Genomic DNA, 18,915 nt, shown 5'->3' with positions numbered 1-18,915 from the left:
CCTCCCTTTTAGATAATGAATAAAAACACCAGATCTTAATTGGCTTCTAACTGAAACTGCAGAGGTCAAACCCTGAACAGTTGCGGCAAGTATGGACACACCATTTAAGCTTGATACAGCTCTAAATTTGGATTGTGATTAAATAGTTGACACAACATAGGTTTCTGACACAGAATGAATGTGATCAAAGAACTTTTTGAAAACTTAAAATTTTTAAATTGGACATTTACCTATTATGGTCCAATATCCAAAATCTAAATACATGGTTAGATTCAGCATATCATAGAACCCCAAGAATTAAATTTTTGATGAAATCAAATAATATTCAATTTTAGACCCTTTAAACCTCAATGTGGACCAATTTGATAACCAGGCCAAAATATCAAAAATCTAAATACATGGTTAGATTTAGCATATTGAAGAAACCGATATATTCATTTTTTGTTGAAATCAAACAAAGTTTAATTTTGGACCCTTTGAACCTCAATGTAGACCAATTTGAAAACAGGACCAAAAACAAAGAATCTAAGTACACGATTAGATTTGGCATATCAAAGAACCCCAATAATTCATTTTTTGATGATATCAAAAAAAGTTTAATTTTGGACCCTTTGGCCCCTAATTCCTAAACTGTTGGGACTAAAACTCCCAAAATCAATCCCAACCTTTCTTTTGTGGTTATAAACCTTGTGTTAAAATTTCATAGATTTCTATTTACTTATATAAAGTTATTGTGCAAAAACCAAGAAAAATGCTTATTTGGGACCTTTTTTTGGCCCTTAATTTTAAATAGCTAAAATTTAACTGTCGAGAGTGAAGAAATATCATAATACACCAGTTATAGTGGTGGAATCTGTTTCTGTAATGATTTTTATCCTTTTTTTCAAAGATTTGAAGAAAGTTGTGTACTTTTTATGTGACGTCATCAGGCATGGTCGCCTTTTTTCATGACATAACAATCATGACAATAGGAAAATTCAGAAGAAACAAAGAAAATTCAACGTCACATAAGAATTTCGACCAATCATTTGCTGAGAACAAATTTTCACTAGAGATTAGAAATATTTTTCTCACACTGGCTTGAGAAATGTGTATACATCATGCATAGCTCCCCCAGCTTTGAATTAATTTTTGTTCTTTTTTGTTTTTACCCAGCTGATCAATATTTGTATTAGATTTGGACTTTCAAATATTTTTGCCTGGAGCATCACCAAAGAGACATATATTGTTGAATTGCACATCTAGTGCAGTAAAATTGGTACCAATAATGTTTTAACAAAGGATACTTTTGTGCTTTTGCCTGATCAAACTGTGAGTAAGCTGATATCAACTCTGCTAGTATACGTGGGTCCTTTGGATTGGATCTACAAAACAAGAAACATTTATTGTTTATGCAGTGTTCTAATATTATCAAAATTTCATGGTGCCTGATGGACATATAGAGGTAACTACTATCAAATCTATAACTTATTTGTGTAATGGTAGATACCTTACATACCATGTGATTTGATGGATGATTGGTTTGGGGTGTTATATTGTAAAAACAAAATGGGAACAAATTTTGAATGGCACAGGATCTGTATGGAGAGTTGTCTCATTTACTTGGTCCAATATTAATGCCAAAGGTTCAAGCATGTGTTTGGATATGTTCCAATTATTGTTATGAATGTGACCTACCAAATTAGACTGTTCGCTGGGTTTGTAATAACATGAGCAACATGACAGGTGCCACATGTGGAGCAGGATCTGCTTACTCTTCCAGAGCACATGAAATTGTGTTGCTATTTCTTAGTTTTCTATGTTGTGTCTTGTGTACTATTATTTGTCTGTTGGTCTTTTTCTTTTTTAGCCATGGCATTGTCAGTTTTATTTTTGATTATGAGTTTGAATACCCCTCTGGTATCTTTCGCCCCTTTTTTACATTGTCAATAATCTGGCCCATTGGGAAAGTAAATCTTACTTTCTGAGTTCTTCTAACATAGCAGCAGCTTGTTGTGGATTACCCATCTGTATTTGTAGTGTAGTGTTAGCTCTCATTAAGGTCGACATGCAGGCAGAAGATGGCTGAAATATATAAAATATACCAATAAAATTGAGAAGGGAAATGGGGAATGTGCCAAAGAGACAACAACCCGACCATAGAGCAGACCAATGCTTATTCTGTTTTATGAAGCTGTAACACATTTTACGTAAAATTTGTCAAAGTTCTGTTGAAACTTAAATTGTGATTCAAACTTCCTTCACAGCCCTAATTTAAAGGAAAACCTTTGGAATGTATAACAATATTTATTGGTTATTAAGGACATCATATCCTCATAAAATCAAACAAATACTTTTATGAAATGACCACCATTGTACCTGAACAATACATGTACAACTGTTTAGACATCTGTGGGTCACATTAAATTAAAGATGACTTGGCCAAAGACAAGTTATTCTGAATGTCTGCCGAATAATTTGGATGACCAATAAGAAATACTGTGAGTACTCCCTTTTTAAGCTTATTTTTTTTATCAGTATGGCTTCTGACAGGGTACCAGTTATTCCTTTGACTTCCCAAAGAAATATTTCAAAGAATACATTTAGAGCTATGACATTTTAGTCAAGCAGCTTGATGCATACATTTATATCCATAGAATTGAATTTTACTTCCCATGCATTTCACTATTTTTCTAAAAGCCATTCTAAATATATGTATAGCTAAAGATAAAAATATTATTCATAAAATTCAATGAAAATGGCGCATAAATATCTGAGAAGTTAGCCCGAAATCAACCTATTACAGGATAAAACAAAATAGTCTTCAGAATGTTGTCAACATCATGTTTTCATAATCTTAACAAAAGTGCTAATAGTTTTTTCGAAAACTGTCAATGGAATATTTTCTATAAGAAGGTAGTGTTAATATTTCTGACGTAAGAATCCATATAAAATCACAAAAATTTACAGCATTTTTGCAATTACTTTTATCAATGTGTACATGAGTTGTAAACAGCTAACAGTGCATTCAATTTGACTTACACTGACCTATTTAGGTGTTTTCGCTTTTTCACACCTATTTTAGTTGTTTTATCTATGACGAAAAAAGGTGTTAGAAAAAAGGTGTTTAATTCAGAATAATGAAATTACATAAATGGTAACACTACATGCACTGGTCATTTAATTTATATCTTATTCCTTTTCAATCAAAATAACAAAATATTTCAAATAGGCTTCGGATATGAATCCAATGGAAGCAACAAGCGTCACTGAAGCCCTGATACAATGAAGTGTCATACAAATACATAATAAAACAGAACTACCAATCCTTACTTCTCTAGGAGTTATATGTAGGAGTAGTAAAAAAGCAAAAACAAACAAATAATTCTTTAGGGATGGACCGCTAATTGTAAGTTTTAAGGTTTTTTATTCTACGTTATCAATGACAACAAACTGTCACGTTGTGGGAAGTATAAAAGTTTATATAAAGTTTATATATATGATCAAGTATGTTTCAGGGTTCAAAAGTTCTAAACCTACGTTAACATTTATAATATATTCAACTATTTAAACTGTATAAAAACTATTAAATCTAATACACATATATTAAAGTGTTAACGTAGGCTAACAACTTTTGAACCCTGATACATACTTTATTGTACATGTAAACTGTATATAATATATATGTTTTTTTTTAATATTAAAGATAATAAAGGAAAAATGCAAAATTTAGGTGTAGCAACCCACCAAGTTGTCTGATGCGTCTGAAAATTTCAGGGCATATAGAAATTAACCTAATCAACATTTTCATCTCCTTCAGATTTGCTCTAAATGCTTTAGTTTCATAGATATAGGCCAAAAAATGCATTTGACCCTATGTTCTAAAAGATAGCAACCATGATTTCATAGTGGCTTTATTTTAACATTTTATTTATATACTGGAACCAGGAAAATAATAGTTCTTGAAAAAACTGGTCATATATGGACTGCCCACAGGAAAGTGGTATTGAGTAAGATAGTGATAATGACTGAGACGACAGGCAGTTCATGTATGTGTACAATTTACAATTTTTTTTAATTTTAATTTTGCTCAATAAATACTTTATCCTACTTTCTCAGACCAATCATGTCACAACTCTTTAAATAGCAATATCAATATTACTTTTACTTTACTTACATTTCGGAATTTCTACTTGGCAAGTTATTTTTTAGTTGAGTTTTTTTCTGGTAAAAGGGAAATAATCCAGTTTGAAAAATTTCTAATACCTTAGCAAATTTATTATCTGTATGTGTAATAGGTTACAAATAAGTAAAGTATGATTTAAGTTTAAAGTCACAAACCATTATTTGAATTTATCATATGTTAAACACAAAATACAGCAATAAAGAGATAACTGTATTGTATTTGAAGCTTTAAGGACGTCAAAAGGGAGTTTTACTGTTGCAAATTTTACGCAGAGGCAAGTAAACAGGTATTTGTGACAGTAAAACTACTACTTGACGTCCAGAAAGCTTCAAATACAATACAGTTATTTATATTCTAATGCAAAACAAGTTCATAATTAAATTTCAATCATTATTTCAGTGTAAAATCTTCATTAAAGAAAATTTTGTGAAAGGATGTTATCTTCTTTGGTCCATACACTAGACTACTTTAAAGGTATGCTACCGGCGTCAAATATAAACAACACTACATGTGTTTTATGGCTTCTGTGCCGCTTCCGAATGTAATAAAATTTGATAAAAAGAAGATTTTTAGGTGCAACATGTGAGTTTTTTGGCTTATCATTGTAGAAATTACATGTCAATACATTCAGCAATTCAAAATGTCAAAATGCTTCCATAGTTACAGACAACAAGATAAAAATTTTACGCTAACTGTCAGCCAATCAGAGCATTGATTCAAAATTGTTGCATTAGAATTTCAAATATCTAATAAAGGTTCTTTTTTCAGTCTGTATCACTTCCTGTATTGCATATCTAAACCCATATCACATACCTGGCGACATGTAATATATTGAAGGACATCCTAGTTTGACATATGAAGTCAAGTTGTTGTATTTCCATGTATGATTCGAAATACAACCTCATTTAGTTTGAATTACTGAAAAATACTTGCTAGAGAAAATGGGTTGTTTCCTACAGTGATTCAGACTAAAAACAATATTTGGAAATTATCAAAATAGGTTTTGAGTGATACCTTTGTTAATGATAACAAAACATTATTTGGACCCAAATATTTTTTTATGTGTGATAAAACAATAAACATTATCATTTTTTTTCTCATCTAGGGGTAAATTCAGTCAATAAATATACGTCATCAGGGACCGCCCATTTAGGGGAGAGCTTTCTGTATAACACTGAAGTTATATGGTCTTCTGATTGTCAGATAATGTTTGTAATAAATATTTTTTGGTAGATGGATCAAAACTAGAGTTGAAAAAAAATAAAAAATAAATGCTGAATGTACTATTTTTTTTCCCTTCAGGGTTGAAAAGTAATGGGGGTCAGTATGGGAATTCAGTGCAAATCTACATTGTTTGTTAACAACGCCATGTGAATGCCCAAAAATGCCGCATGACCCTATGTTTTTATTGTTGCAAAAGATAGGGCTACATTTGTACTTTCATGAATGATATATGAAAGATTTTAATTTCTAAAGGTAAATCTGGTATAAATTTATTTCCACACATAGATTAGCATTAAAGTCAATGGGAGGTTTTTTTACTGAATTTACCCCTATAGGAAAATATGCACTTTTTCACTGTACTTGTCCAAGGCCACACAATAATCACAAAACTCATTTCCTGTAAATGTTCATGTAAAGGAAGGATTTTGGAACCATTTAAAGCTGTTTTTTACACAAATTTCTATCTTTAACTGCGGCTATCCAGGATGCACTCAGGGCTGTTCCAGAAAATACTATGTCCCCCCAAGGGACGGCACTTTTTTTTAACCCCCACCACCCACAGAAATAAAATTTAATTAGAACAGCACTCCCTTTGCATTTTGGTATTTCAAATACAACCACCCACATAATATTTAAAAAAATTGCCTTCCCTGGGGGGGACATAGTATTTTTCTGGAACAGCCCTCAGTGTACAGTGAGAGAAGCATGAAGTATATTTTAAAAATCAGTTTTGTGTCCAGATTGAAAGAAACAATAGAAATTACACTTGAGAGTTATATCAATGAAATGCATGAATATTCTCCCCATTTACATCACATTTTACACATATTTCTTCTCATAATGTATAAAATCATATGAAAAAAATGGATTACCTCCCTTTGACAGTGGTTTTTTTTAGCTGTGTTCCCCATGTTAAGTTGTAGAACAAGTGGTAAATAAGCACTTTTCTAGTATTTTAACACTCGAATAATCTGACCGCATGAAGGTATTCATTTATTTTTACATAACGCTTTGCGTTTCTTTATTTGAAGAATATACTAGACAAGTTTTCATGATTACAGGTCCTTCATCTATGAAACAAGTGGTAAAATGTTTGTAATTGGATTTTTAAGTTAAATTATTGCTTTTAAATACTCTAAATTGTTACTTCAATCTCCCAAATGTAAATTTTGGTCATACCTAATCTTATTTTTTCATATTTGGCACTTTTTTCTACTTCAGTTCCAGCTGTCTAGTTTTGGCGAAGAACCCATCCTGATGTCCGGGTAACAGGAATTTCGGCAGAGTGATTGTCAATGACATTTTGTGAAATTTACAAGTAATTAAAACACAGATTTAGTATAATGAAACATAATTGTTGTTTTATTTGGTATGAAACTGCTTAAAAAAGCCTTTGAAAAGTCTTTTTGTTGTCTTTTCATGGTATTTAACCAAACACTTCCATATAAGGAAAAAAACTATCTAAGAGTACACCAAGACTTTAGTTTCTAGATGTACTTGCAATACTACTCAAACAAACACAGAAAACAATTCATATTTATTAAACATAGTATTTTACACCATTCTTTTAAAAACAGTCAATGCCCAACTGTATATACCAAATATACATTGGCCGCATTATGGGCTGTAGTATAAATTTTGCTCTATCTTTACATATTCAGCATTTTTGAAGGTTGTATTGAAACTGGAACTTGAAAATTGGATACATTACATGTTTATTACAAAAAAAGATGGAAAAGAAGTAAAGAAGTCTCTTATAGGGGTAAATTCAGTAAATAAATATACCTCATCAGGGACCGCCCATTTAGGGGAGAGCTTTCTGTATAACACTGAAGTTATAAGGTCTTCTGATTGTCAGATAATGTTTGTAATAAATATTTTTTGGTAGATGGATCAAAACTAGAGTTGAAAAAAAAAAAAAAAAAAAATGCTGAATGTACTAATTTTTTCCCCTTCAGGGTTGAAAAGTAATGGGGGTCAGTATGGGAATTCAGTGCGAATCTACATTGTTTGTAAACAAGGCCATGTGAATGCCCAAAAATGCCGCATGACCCTATGTTTTTATTGTTGCAAAAGATAGGGCTACATTTGTACTTTCATGAATGATATATGAAAGATTTTAATTTCTAAATGTAAATCTGGTATAAATTTATTTCCACACATAGATTAGCATTAAAGTCAATGGGAGATTTTTTACTGAATTTACCCCTCTAAATGGGGTCCTGAATATTTATTTATAAAATCTGCTAAGCTCTCACCTTAGTATCAAACGATTATTCCATTACATGAGTGTCTTGAACCATATTTATTAAAATATGTGATAAACAGAATAATACAAGGCAAAATACGTATCACATGCTGTATCTCAACTTGACCAATATCAGCCATATGCACCTTCAAACATTGGGACTGATATTGGTTTCTTGTGGTGATACAGCATTTACTACGGATTTTGCCTTGTATTATTTCATGTTTCATCTCAGTAATTGCAGTAATTAATCAGGTATAGGTGTAAATTACTCAACAATCACAATAATAAAAAGCACTCAAAAATTTCTTCTTTTAAAGTATCAAAATAACAGGTATTTCAAAAATATTTTACAAAACAGGTATAAAGATATTTTTTTTCTTCAAATGTTATAAACTTAAAGTATAGTGAATAACAGACATTTATTTTACAAAATACCCTATCATAAAGTTAGGCGGATGACAAAATATCAATGAAACATGAGAATTTTACTTCCTTAATTACACACAAGCCGTATGCTCTAAGAGTAGGTAGTGCTAATTAATATGAATCAAGTGTAGGATGTGATCATAACGGACATCATGATGTTAGACACATAAAACCTGATGAAAACAGACGTCAGGAACGTAAGACATGTAGGATGTGATGAAAACAGACGTCAGGAACGTAAGACATGTAGGATGTGATGAAAACAGACGTCAGGAACGTAAGACATGTAGGATGTGATGAAAACAGACGTCAGGAACGTAAGACATGTAGGATGTGATGAAAACAGACGTCAGGAACGTAAGACATGTAGGATGTGATGAAAACAGACGTCACGAAAGTAAGACATGTAGGATGTGATGAAAACAATGGTCACAATGTAAGACATGTAGGATGTGATGTAAACAATGGTCACAACGTAAGACATGTAGGATGTGATGTAAACAATGGTACAATGTAAGACATGTAGGATGTGATGTAAACAATGGTCACAAAGTAAGACATGTAGGATGTGATGAAAACAATGGTCACAATGTAAGACACAGGTTGAACAAAAGATGCCATACAAAACATAAAGTTTCTGTGATATCCCAACTGTGTTTTAAGTAGGAAAGTGCTGTTAAACTTTAATTTAATTATCATTTGATTTATAAATACCAACAAGTTCAAATGAAATACAAGGCAAAATTTACGTGTAGTAAATCATATTTAATACAAATTAGGAATGTCAAAGAATATGAGTATCACTCAGTAATACAGATAATCAAATACCAATATGAAACTCAATCAAAATAAAATTGTTTCCTGTTAGGACATTGTCCCTTCTTTCAATAAATTGATTTTTTTTTGGAGGGGGGGGGGGGGGGGGGGGGAAGCTATCTTAAGATCTGTTTTATTGAAAAAAAGAAATTTATTTTACAGAAAAATTCCAAACTATTATAAGATGACATTAAATGTATAACATGATTTCAATACTGCAACTGCAACGCATTTCATTTGCACTTATTTATTTTTTTGTTAAGCTGTCGCTCACATATCTTTGTTTTCCTATGTTTGTAAAATAGACAATTAGGGTTGAACATGACAATTTCCACATGTTTAAGATATAATGGTGACCTTTAGCACTTCATTTCTCAATCAAATTAACACAATTTGGAAAAGGACTCAATATTATTTTTACTATTTTTACAATTTCATGGGCTAAATGATGACTGTTCTCCTACGTCATCCATTGGTGAAATGGTAATAAAAGTTTAGCACCTTCCTACTTGACACCCAGTTGGCATGTAAGACATGTCTCACAAGCAGGATGTGTTTTCTATGACCAATGTTGTTCACACATCTACAGATGATTTTACTAGAAAAACAATTATCTGACAATCATTAAAATTTACCTAAAAACACCTTCATCCCCTTTTACAAGTGTCATTTTCTATTAGCTCTTGCAAAGTGTGTCAACTTTTGTAAAAGAATAAACTAGAAAAAAATGTCTTTAGAATATGTGATTTTTCAGTTATTAAGGAAATCACATATTATTTTGTAACGCCCTCTGTCTTTTCTCAAGGGCATTCATTACATAAATTGTCTGTCGAATACAATATTTCTTTACATTAATTGTTTAAAATTTTCCTATGTATTTCTTCTAATGTTGATTTATCTATTTCTGATAGTAGAAAATTTCATGGATTGAGGACGAATTGTATTTTCTTGAATACTTAGTTTTGTGATTTAGGCAAAGTTTGCCTGAAATCCAATAGACTATGTTTTCTTTGTTGGGGTCACCTTTACCTACAAAATTCACAATAATTAGTATCTGATTAATCCACAATATCTTTACTGAAATTTTCTTATACCATGGTTCTGTTGGTTGATACTTTTCTCTTGATACAATGCTTTAGTCAGACTTGTCATTCTATAACTTAAGAATCATCTATTTACGGACCTGACTTTCCTGGTACCATGCTTTGGCCTAAAGAAGTACTGAACTTTGACGGTTTACCTACCTGATTTTTCTTGTACCATGTTATAGCCTGTGTAAGAACTTTAGAAGCTTGTTCCCTGTCCTCTTGTCCTAAGTACAATGTGACCATGGCAGAGACCTAAAATATATTTCAATAAAATTAAAAGTCAAACTTTCATTGTATAGTGATACAAAAAAAACTACTATACTACCATTTCATCTGTCATGTCTGTTAAAAGTTCTATTTGTTCATTTAACCTTAAGAAAGAGTTAAAATGAGGTTTTGCAATTTAGTATGCAAATCAAAACTGCTATATAACCATTTTTTTTAAAGTCTTTCAAACCTGAACCACCTGACAGTGCTACCAACAATGTGAAAACTTTAATCTGGAAGCAATATCATTTTTCAAACAGTATTATAGGCACACAGTTGACATGTTTGAGTCTATAGGCACACAGTTGACATGTTTTAGTCTGTAGGCACACAGTTGACACGTTTGAGTCTATAGACACACAGTTGACCTGTTTGAGTCTATAGGCACACAGTTGACACATTTTAGTCTGTAGGCACACAGTTGACATGTTTTAGTCTGTAGGCACACAGTTGACATGTTTGAGTCTATAGGCACACAGTTGACACGTTTTAGTCTATAGGCACACAGTTGACACGTTTGAGTCTATAGGCACACAGTTGACATGTTTTAGTCTGTAGGCACACAGTTGACACGTTTAAGTCTATAGGCACACAGTTGACACCTTTGAGTCTATAGGCACACAGTTGACATGTTGTAGTCTGTAGACACACAGTTGACATGTTTGAGTCTATAGGCACACAGTTGACACGTTTTAGTCTATAGGTACACAGTTGACATGTTTGAGTCTATAGGCACACAGTTGACACGTTTGAGTCTATAGGCACACAGTTGACATGTTTTAGTCTGTAGGCACACAGTTGACACGTTTGAGTCTATAGACACACAGTTGACCTGTTTGAGTCTATAGGCACACAGTTGACACATTTTAGTCTGTAGGCATACAGTTGACATGTTTTAGTCTGTAGGCACACAGTTGACATGTTTGAGTCTATAGACACACAGTTGACACGTTTTTGTCTGTAGGCACACATTTGACATGTTTGAGTCTATAGGCACACAGTTGCCACATTTTAGTCTGTAGGCACACAGTTGACACGTTTTAGTCTGTAGGCACACAGTTGACACGTTTGAGTCTATAGGCACACAGTTGACACGTGACACGTTTCAGTCTATAGGCACACAGTTGACACATTTGAGTCACTTCTTGGTACAATACATTTTAATAAAAAATAAGGAGCGACTTGAGAAGCATTAAATAATATTTTCTTCTCAACTTCAATGCCTTTAAAAGTAAAATCACAAAAATACTGAACTCCGAGGAAAATTCAAAATGAAAAGTCCTTAATCAAATGGTAAAATCAAAAGCTCATACACATCAGACAACTGTAAAATTGGTAAACCCTATAAGATATATGATAATTAGACTTACCACTCCAGGTTTATATTGTAAGTCTCCCATTGTCTTGAGTGTGTCACAGGCATCATACACATGACCTTGGGATAGATATATCTGTGCCATCACCATCTTTATACTAACTGATCTAGATTGGTGAGATTGTTCATAAGCCTGAAATACAAAATATCTCTTACAATATGATGGATAACAGCATAAATGTCTTCTTATTAGTATACAATATTTTATGTAAGCAATGATAATAAAATAAGAATGGTATGATTCCCAATGAATTAAATTTTTACTTTTTATCACGATTTCCTGTATTTTAAGACATGAAAAGTAAGAACATCTAGGAAATGTACATGTTTGGTCATCTCAAAGTTCTTTTATTATCTAATATAAATTATATCTTTAATTAAACAGATTCTTAACGATTACTAGCTGGTTTTGATCTTTTACATGAAACCTTCTCTTGCTGAAATTTTTACATAAGTTATAAACATATATTGGCCTCCAAGTCTATAATTGAAAATTTCTGCTAATGCATGCATTTGACTTGTATACACATTCCTGTAAATTAACAATACTGACCTTCAAAACATCAATGGCCTTGGTAGTATCTTTATCCTTGACATACTGGGCAGCTTCAATCAGCACTGGGGTATCAATATCAGGGTACTCCTTCATTAACTTCTGGGCTAAGTTGTGACATTGGTTACTCTGTAAATACATCATGTTCAATGTTACCATATGTTTAATATAGGGGTCAATTATTTTAATAAATTCCTTAAGAATAGGATTAAAGCTATCACACAACCAAGTTTCATGTCTTGGTATGGAACAATGTTTTTATTACTCAAGACACCAAAGCTGTGTAAAATTTAACTATAATTAACTTGGGGTTAAACATCAATTTTCAATTATAAAATGTAACAGAATATCAATTTTACATATTCAACAGGCACTTAACTATAACTTGTGATTTTAAAGATCCTTCTTTATAGTAACCTAGAACTGTTTTCATTTTATAAGCTTTTTCTGACACTCTCCAGTTTTGGTATCTTTTATAGTCCTGTATATTCTGGGTCTAAACTTTCAAACCCTAGCTTATCTGATGATGGTTATTAAGTAATTATACATTTATATAACATACCATGAAGTTTGAAACAATAAAGAGGACAAGAAAGATTTATTTATAGATATACTACCTGGTTAGTGTACATATGTAATAAGCCTTCATTTAAACTAATACATCTCTGCTGGGCAGCTGTTAGTTTATGTTTCAAACCATCCGCTTTGGCTGTTTTCATTCTCTTCTTAGAATCAAATACATTCTGGTCCTGTTAAAAATATATTAATGACAAAAATGTGAACATGATGAACACTTTAAATCATACAAACACAACACATGATTTTCCTTGACAGAAGAATATTTATGAATTTCATCTTGAAAGTAGAGCAAGAACCTATGGATACTGAACCTTGCCCTTTTTGCATGTTCAGTAGTTTTCAAAAAATAGTAAATGTGCACTGCAGGATTATTCAATTATTTTTAACAGCTCTAGAAACAGGCAGTGAAGTAAGGTAAATCAAGATCTTTTCCTATGTTGTGGTAGGTACAAACAGATTTGATAATTTCTATAGTTTTGATATTTAACTTACTTTGCTGGTTATATCCATTATCTTATTTAATTTCTATAACAACTTCAGAACACGTTTTTGTTGGTATAATAAATATGAAAGTCCTGACATTATGATAAAATCCAGATTACTGTGAATGTCTCATGTCTATAACTTTCTGTTTTAAACTTATAATTAATTTGTGTCAAAGAATTTTTACAAGTTTAAGAATTTTGTTAATGTTCTATTTACTGACCTTATTGAGAGTGATGATATTATTGGACAACACTGCCATCACAGCCATATCTGATGGTCTGAAATAAATCAAAATATTACACAAGGATAAACAACTAATATAAACAAACTTTTTTCATTCCTTACAAGAAAGGATTAATCAAGGGAGCCAGGATTAATTCTAATATTATCGAGTAGTGAGGTATTTTTTTTATTTGAGGTATAGAATAAAGATTATGGAACAATAAATTGAAATTTCATGCACAACAGTTTTATCAGTTTGTCTCATTATTTATGTACTGCATTCGAATTGTATTTTATGTGCAATTCAATTCAAGAGGTTCCAAGATTTTCATACTTTACTTTATTCAGTAATGAAGTAAAGGCAGATATAAACAGACGGTATCATTTCTGTTAATTATACCAGCCAGAAAGAATACATTATTTTGTGACACAGTAAACTAAAGATAACAAAACTGAATTAATGTTTGAAGAAAGTCGTGCATCTCTCTCTATCATTCAATATATATCATTTGACATGGTTGTTAAGAAATTTGTCCATCTTAAGTCACCTACAACCACTGTTTTTCACAGTAGTTAGCTACAAGTGGCTAGTGATATTTACTTGAATCATTTTGTTTTCAAATGTTTAATTATACACAATAATAGCTCATGAGCAGTAAAAACTTACTTATTCTTAGTGACTTGATTGTTTAATTTGACAGCTTCATCTTTACGTCCTTGTTTCTGTAGCACATAGGCTAACTGTACTCTATAATAGAAAATACATTCTTATTACTAAACATCTGTTATGAAGTCAGTTTCATGTTATTCAGTGGTTGTGGTTGGCTGCTGTGTTCTTTTATTGTTGTTTCAGCATTAAACAGGTCGTTAGTATTCTATTTTTTATTGTATTATAAAATCGCCTGGGAATTTTATATCTAACTACAGTATGGGTATTGCTTTTAGTTTAAAGCTGTGCTCTGTATTTTCTATGGTCACTGGTAGATAGCTATCTCATTGGCAATCATACATCTCCTTATCTTTTTAGTCATGAAATCTTAAGTGTGTTAACCAAACTATTTACCAACTTTCTCTCTGACTGCTGTCAAGTATTTACATTTAGTAATCTTTTACAACATTTAATTTTTAACTATCAAAATATTATTACTCTATCCTATATCTAATACATTTTAAATGTATCATTTTAATTACTTAGAAATAATTCCTACCAGAAAATAATCATCCATTATCTAATTTACCTTATAATTCCCAATTCCTCTTCTATTTCCTCCTCTGTAACATCAGATTCATCCTCAAAACTTTTCTTGCAAAAAACTAAATGTAAATATCAACAGTGTTAATAAGTAACTCTAAAATGTCAGATGTAAATCATAAACTGACTTACAGTTAAAATATTCTGAGTTTTTTCTAAGACTTTGTCATGACATTAAAAACAAAAACTATTATAAATAATGTACTGTTTAATATAAAACTGTCTAGACAATTGGGAACCCATCACTTCAGCAAAACTCTTGGGGGGATGGTTGTAATACCGGGTCAATTAATGCTTTGACATTCCCTAGCTTAGAAATAGAAATGAAGTAATAATTTGCGAATTAAACTGAATTTCATTTAAAATTTGCACAAAGGGGGATAACTCTAAAGCCTTACTTTCTGCTTTCCTTAATTTCTTCTCTGCGTTTGTCCAGTCTTCTTTTCCAATAAAGTAGCATGCATTGTTGTAACAAATCTCATAGGAACTCTCTTCAAACTCAGGATTACCCTGAAATAAAAAAAAACATTATGTTTTTTTTTCCAATCCAACCTGTAATTATGTTACAAAGAATCATTTCCATAACTTTGAAGGATAAGATATCATTTGTTTTCAGGATTTTGCTTACAATGATTTACTTGGTACAACTTAAAACAGATATTTAAGAAGCATTTGTAAAATCTATTCCTATTGATTATTCAGACAAAGGGTAAATAATCAGACAAAGTATAAATAATGAGACAAAGTGTAAATAATGAGACAAAGTGTAAATAATGAGACAAAGTGTAAATAATGTATATAATGAGACAATGTTTTAACTTACTACATCTTTCTTGTCCCACAGCTGTAAGGAAGAAACAACAGCTGACAAATTTGTCTGTCTCTCTTCTTCAAAATCATCCTGTAATTAGAGAATTCTTAGATGAATATAACAAGACAGACATTAACAGAATAAAAAGACTTGGAAAGTGGGTAACAAAATAGTAAAAGCATGCATCCCTGTCTGCGTTTATTTTAATTCTATAGAAGAAGTAGTATCTGACTCATTATTGGATTCAACAATTTGACAAGAGCAAATCAAAATTTCAATGTACAACTTAAATCATATATTTTCACTGATTGTTGTTATGATATTGTAATTATTGTATTTATTTATGTTGGCCTAATTTGTGTTGTATGGCCTGATTGTTGTTTACCAAATAATTATATAACTGTGCACTTTAGAAATCACTGGAACACTCACAGATACGTATGGAATGATTGGAACTTTCTATTTGACGATTCTAGAATGATCCTTATAAAAGATGCGTAATTTAAACTTCTACGTTATTCCAGAAACTTCCGTTATAGTTCTCTAGAACTTTGCATTTATAGAATGTAATATTCAAATTGGATTCCGAAAGATTTCCGGATACAGATAAAGATAAAAGATTGGATACATATTTTGACAGTTAAGTTGACAATAATATTTGTGTAATACCTTTTGTAAACTTTTGTATATTAAATATTGTTAAATTTTACTATTGATTTGTGTCTTTTGTTGGCTACAATTTATAGGCGATTTCTGGCCGTAACATTGTCCAATCAAAACTTTCAGATTATGATAAAATTATTTTGGATAAATCAGGAATTCAAAGAAAGAAACAAGATACCATCTTATGAGTCAATTTATCATAAAATATTTCTCCTCATCTTTTTAAAAATAGAATATCAACATTGACTTTCTAAAAAAACTAGAGGCTCTAAAGAGCCTGTGTCGCTCACCTTGGTCTATGTGAATATTAAACAAAGGAAGCAGATGGATTCATGACAAAATTGAGTTTTGGTGATCGTGATGTGTTTGTACATCTTACTTTACTTAACAGTCTTGCTGCTTACAATTATCTCTATCTATAATGAACTTGGCCCAGTAGTTTCAGTGGAATATGTTAATAAAAATTTACAAATTTTATGAAAATTGTTAAAAATTGACTATAAAGGACAATAACTCCTTAGGGGGTCAATTGACCATTTCGGTCATGTTGACTTATTTGTAAATCTTACTTTGTTGAACATTTTTGCTGTTTAAAGTTTATCTTTATCTATAATAATATTCAAAATAACCAAAAACAGCAAAATTTCCTTAAAATTACCAATTCAGGGGCAGCAACCCAACAACAGGTTGTCCGATTTGTCTGAAAATTACAGGACAGACAGATCTTTATCTGATAAACAATTTTATCCCATGTCAGATTTGCTCTAAATGCTTTGGTTTTTGAGTTATAAGCCAAAAACTGCATTTTACCCCTATGTTCTATTTTTAGCCATGGCGGCCATCTTGGTTGGTTGACTGGGTCACTTTGGGCCAGGTGAACTAAAAAAGTAAATAAAAATCGAACCCACACAACTTTACCACATACCTCTGTAGATTTAATGATGTCTCTATATAAGTTGTAACATTCTTCATACTGCTCTAATCTGTATAACTAAAACAAACAAAATATAACAATAACAGCGATGACAAATAACTTGTGTTGTCAAATCAACAGTTTTTGACTAACTAGTTACTCTAATAATTGTTTGACCAATTAACTGGATAACCCATAGTTTAAGAAGACCTTATGATATCTATAGTACTCTACAAATGTACTTTTTTAATGTTTTGATAAATTGAAGTTTGTATTTTGGCAATATAAGACTTGTCTGAGTTTTCCTGGCAAAGTTTGACTTTTAATTATCTATAACTACAGTCAGTTATTTCCTCAGAGGTTACTCCTTAGGAAACAATCTGTGTTATAACAGGCTGCAGTGTGTTCTTTAAATACAACCCAGGACATGTTGAACAATAGCTAACATTTCTTTGATATTGATGAAAAAGACTATCAAACTGAATCAAAGAAAACAGTCCAATTCTAAGACTGGTAGATAAAAGAACATAATAACCTAGTTACTATATGAGCAAGGAGTTCTTGTTTTAATTACACATGTCAGAAGTTCTTATGATTGACTACTTACCACTTGAGAAAGAAGTTCTTATGATTGACAACTTACCACTTGAGAAAGAAGTTCTTATGATTGACTACTTACCACTTGAGAAAGAAGTTCTTATGATTGACAACTTACCACTTGAGAAAGAAGTTCTTATGATTGACTACTTACCACTTGAGAAAGAAGTTCTTATGATTGACTACTTACCACTTGAGAAAGAAGTTCTTATGATTGACTACTTACCACTTGAGAAAGAAGTTCTTATGATTGACTACTTACCACTTGAGAAAGAAGTTCTTATGATTGACAACTTACCACTTGAGAAAGAAGTTCTTATGATTGACTACTTACCACTTGAGAAAGAAGTTCTTATGATTGACTACTTACCACTTGAGAAAGAAGTTCTTATGATTGACTACTTACCACTTGAGAAAGAAGTTCTTATGATTGACAACTTACCACTTGAGAAAGAAGTTCTTATGATTGACTACTTACCACTTGAGAAAGAAGTTCTTATGATTGACAACTTACCACTTGAGAAAGAAGTTCTTATGATTGACTACTTACCACTTGAGAAAGAAGTTCTTATGATTGACAACTTACCACTTGAGAAAGAAGTTCTTATGATTGACTACTTACCACTTGAGAAAGAAGTTCTTATGATTGACTACTTACCACTTGAGAAAGAAGTTCTTATGATTGACTACTTACCACTTGAGAAAGAAGTTCTTATGATTGACTACTTACCACTTGAGAAAGAAGTTCTTATGATTGACAACTTACCACTTGAGAAAGAAGTTCTTATGATTGACTACTTACCACTTGAGAAAGAAGTTCTTATGATTGACAACTTACCACTTGAGAAAGAAGTTCTTATGACTGACAACTTACCACTTGAGAAAGAAGTTCTTTCACTCTTGTGTCTGGCTTATCTACACTTCTCAATGTTGTTAATGCTTCCTTTGTTCTATTTAATCTGTATTGACAATAAGCCTTCTCAAAATGTAACCCACTGAAATCATAAAAGGTTTGGCAATTTTAAATGATGTTCTTCTTTTAAATGGAATACAAAAATTTCCAAATGAAAACCAATAACTGACAGAAATGATTTATATGCAGAAAAGTAATAACGCAATAAAATGTTCATGTTTATTTCCTGATTTTACAATTCAATCGTTTAGTTTTATTACCACAAGATATTATGACATCTGTCCTTTCATACCATTTCTGTCCATAGATCAATA

General features: G+C 31.4%; 1 protein-coding gene across 1 annotated transcript in view; it reads right to left on the bottom strand.

Moving 5' to 3' along the window:
• The window catches only part of LOC134714622 (signal recognition particle subunit SRP72-like), a 38,017-nt gene that overhangs the window by 15,679 nt on the left and 3,423 nt on the right, over nucleotides 1–18,915 (bottom strand). The window contains exons 3-15 of the mRNA XM_063576015.1: nucleotides 18,563–18,683; nucleotides 17,104–17,169; nucleotides 15,528–15,605; nucleotides 15,103–15,214; nucleotides 14,691–14,766; nucleotides 14,120–14,200; nucleotides 13,451–13,508; nucleotides 12,783–12,914; nucleotides 12,166–12,294; nucleotides 11,608–11,745; nucleotides 10,127–10,222; nucleotides 1,961–2,064; nucleotides 1,287–1,364 (exon numbers count right to left, since the gene is read on the bottom strand). Of these exons, the coding sequence (XP_063432085.1) occupies nucleotides 1,287–1,364; nucleotides 1,961–2,064; nucleotides 10,127–10,222; nucleotides 11,608–11,745; nucleotides 12,166–12,294; nucleotides 12,783–12,914; nucleotides 13,451–13,508; nucleotides 14,120–14,200; nucleotides 14,691–14,766; nucleotides 15,103–15,214; nucleotides 15,528–15,605; nucleotides 17,104–17,169; nucleotides 18,563–18,683 (1,269 nt within the window). The remainder of the gene's footprint in view (nucleotides 1–1,286; nucleotides 1,365–1,960; nucleotides 2,065–10,126; nucleotides 10,223–11,607; nucleotides 11,746–12,165; nucleotides 12,295–12,782; nucleotides 12,915–13,450; nucleotides 13,509–14,119; nucleotides 14,201–14,690; nucleotides 14,767–15,102; nucleotides 15,215–15,527; nucleotides 15,606–17,103; nucleotides 17,170–18,562; nucleotides 18,684–18,915) is intronic.

The sequence above is a fragment of the Mytilus trossulus genome, chromosome 4, assembly GCF_036588685.1.
Source record: "Mytilus trossulus isolate FHL-02 chromosome 4, PNRI_Mtr1.1.1.hap1, whole genome shotgun sequence".
Taxonomy (NCBI): domain Eukaryota; kingdom Metazoa; phylum Mollusca; class Bivalvia; order Mytilida; family Mytilidae; genus Mytilus; species Mytilus trossulus.
This window is presented reverse-complemented; position numbering and strand designations above follow the sequence as displayed.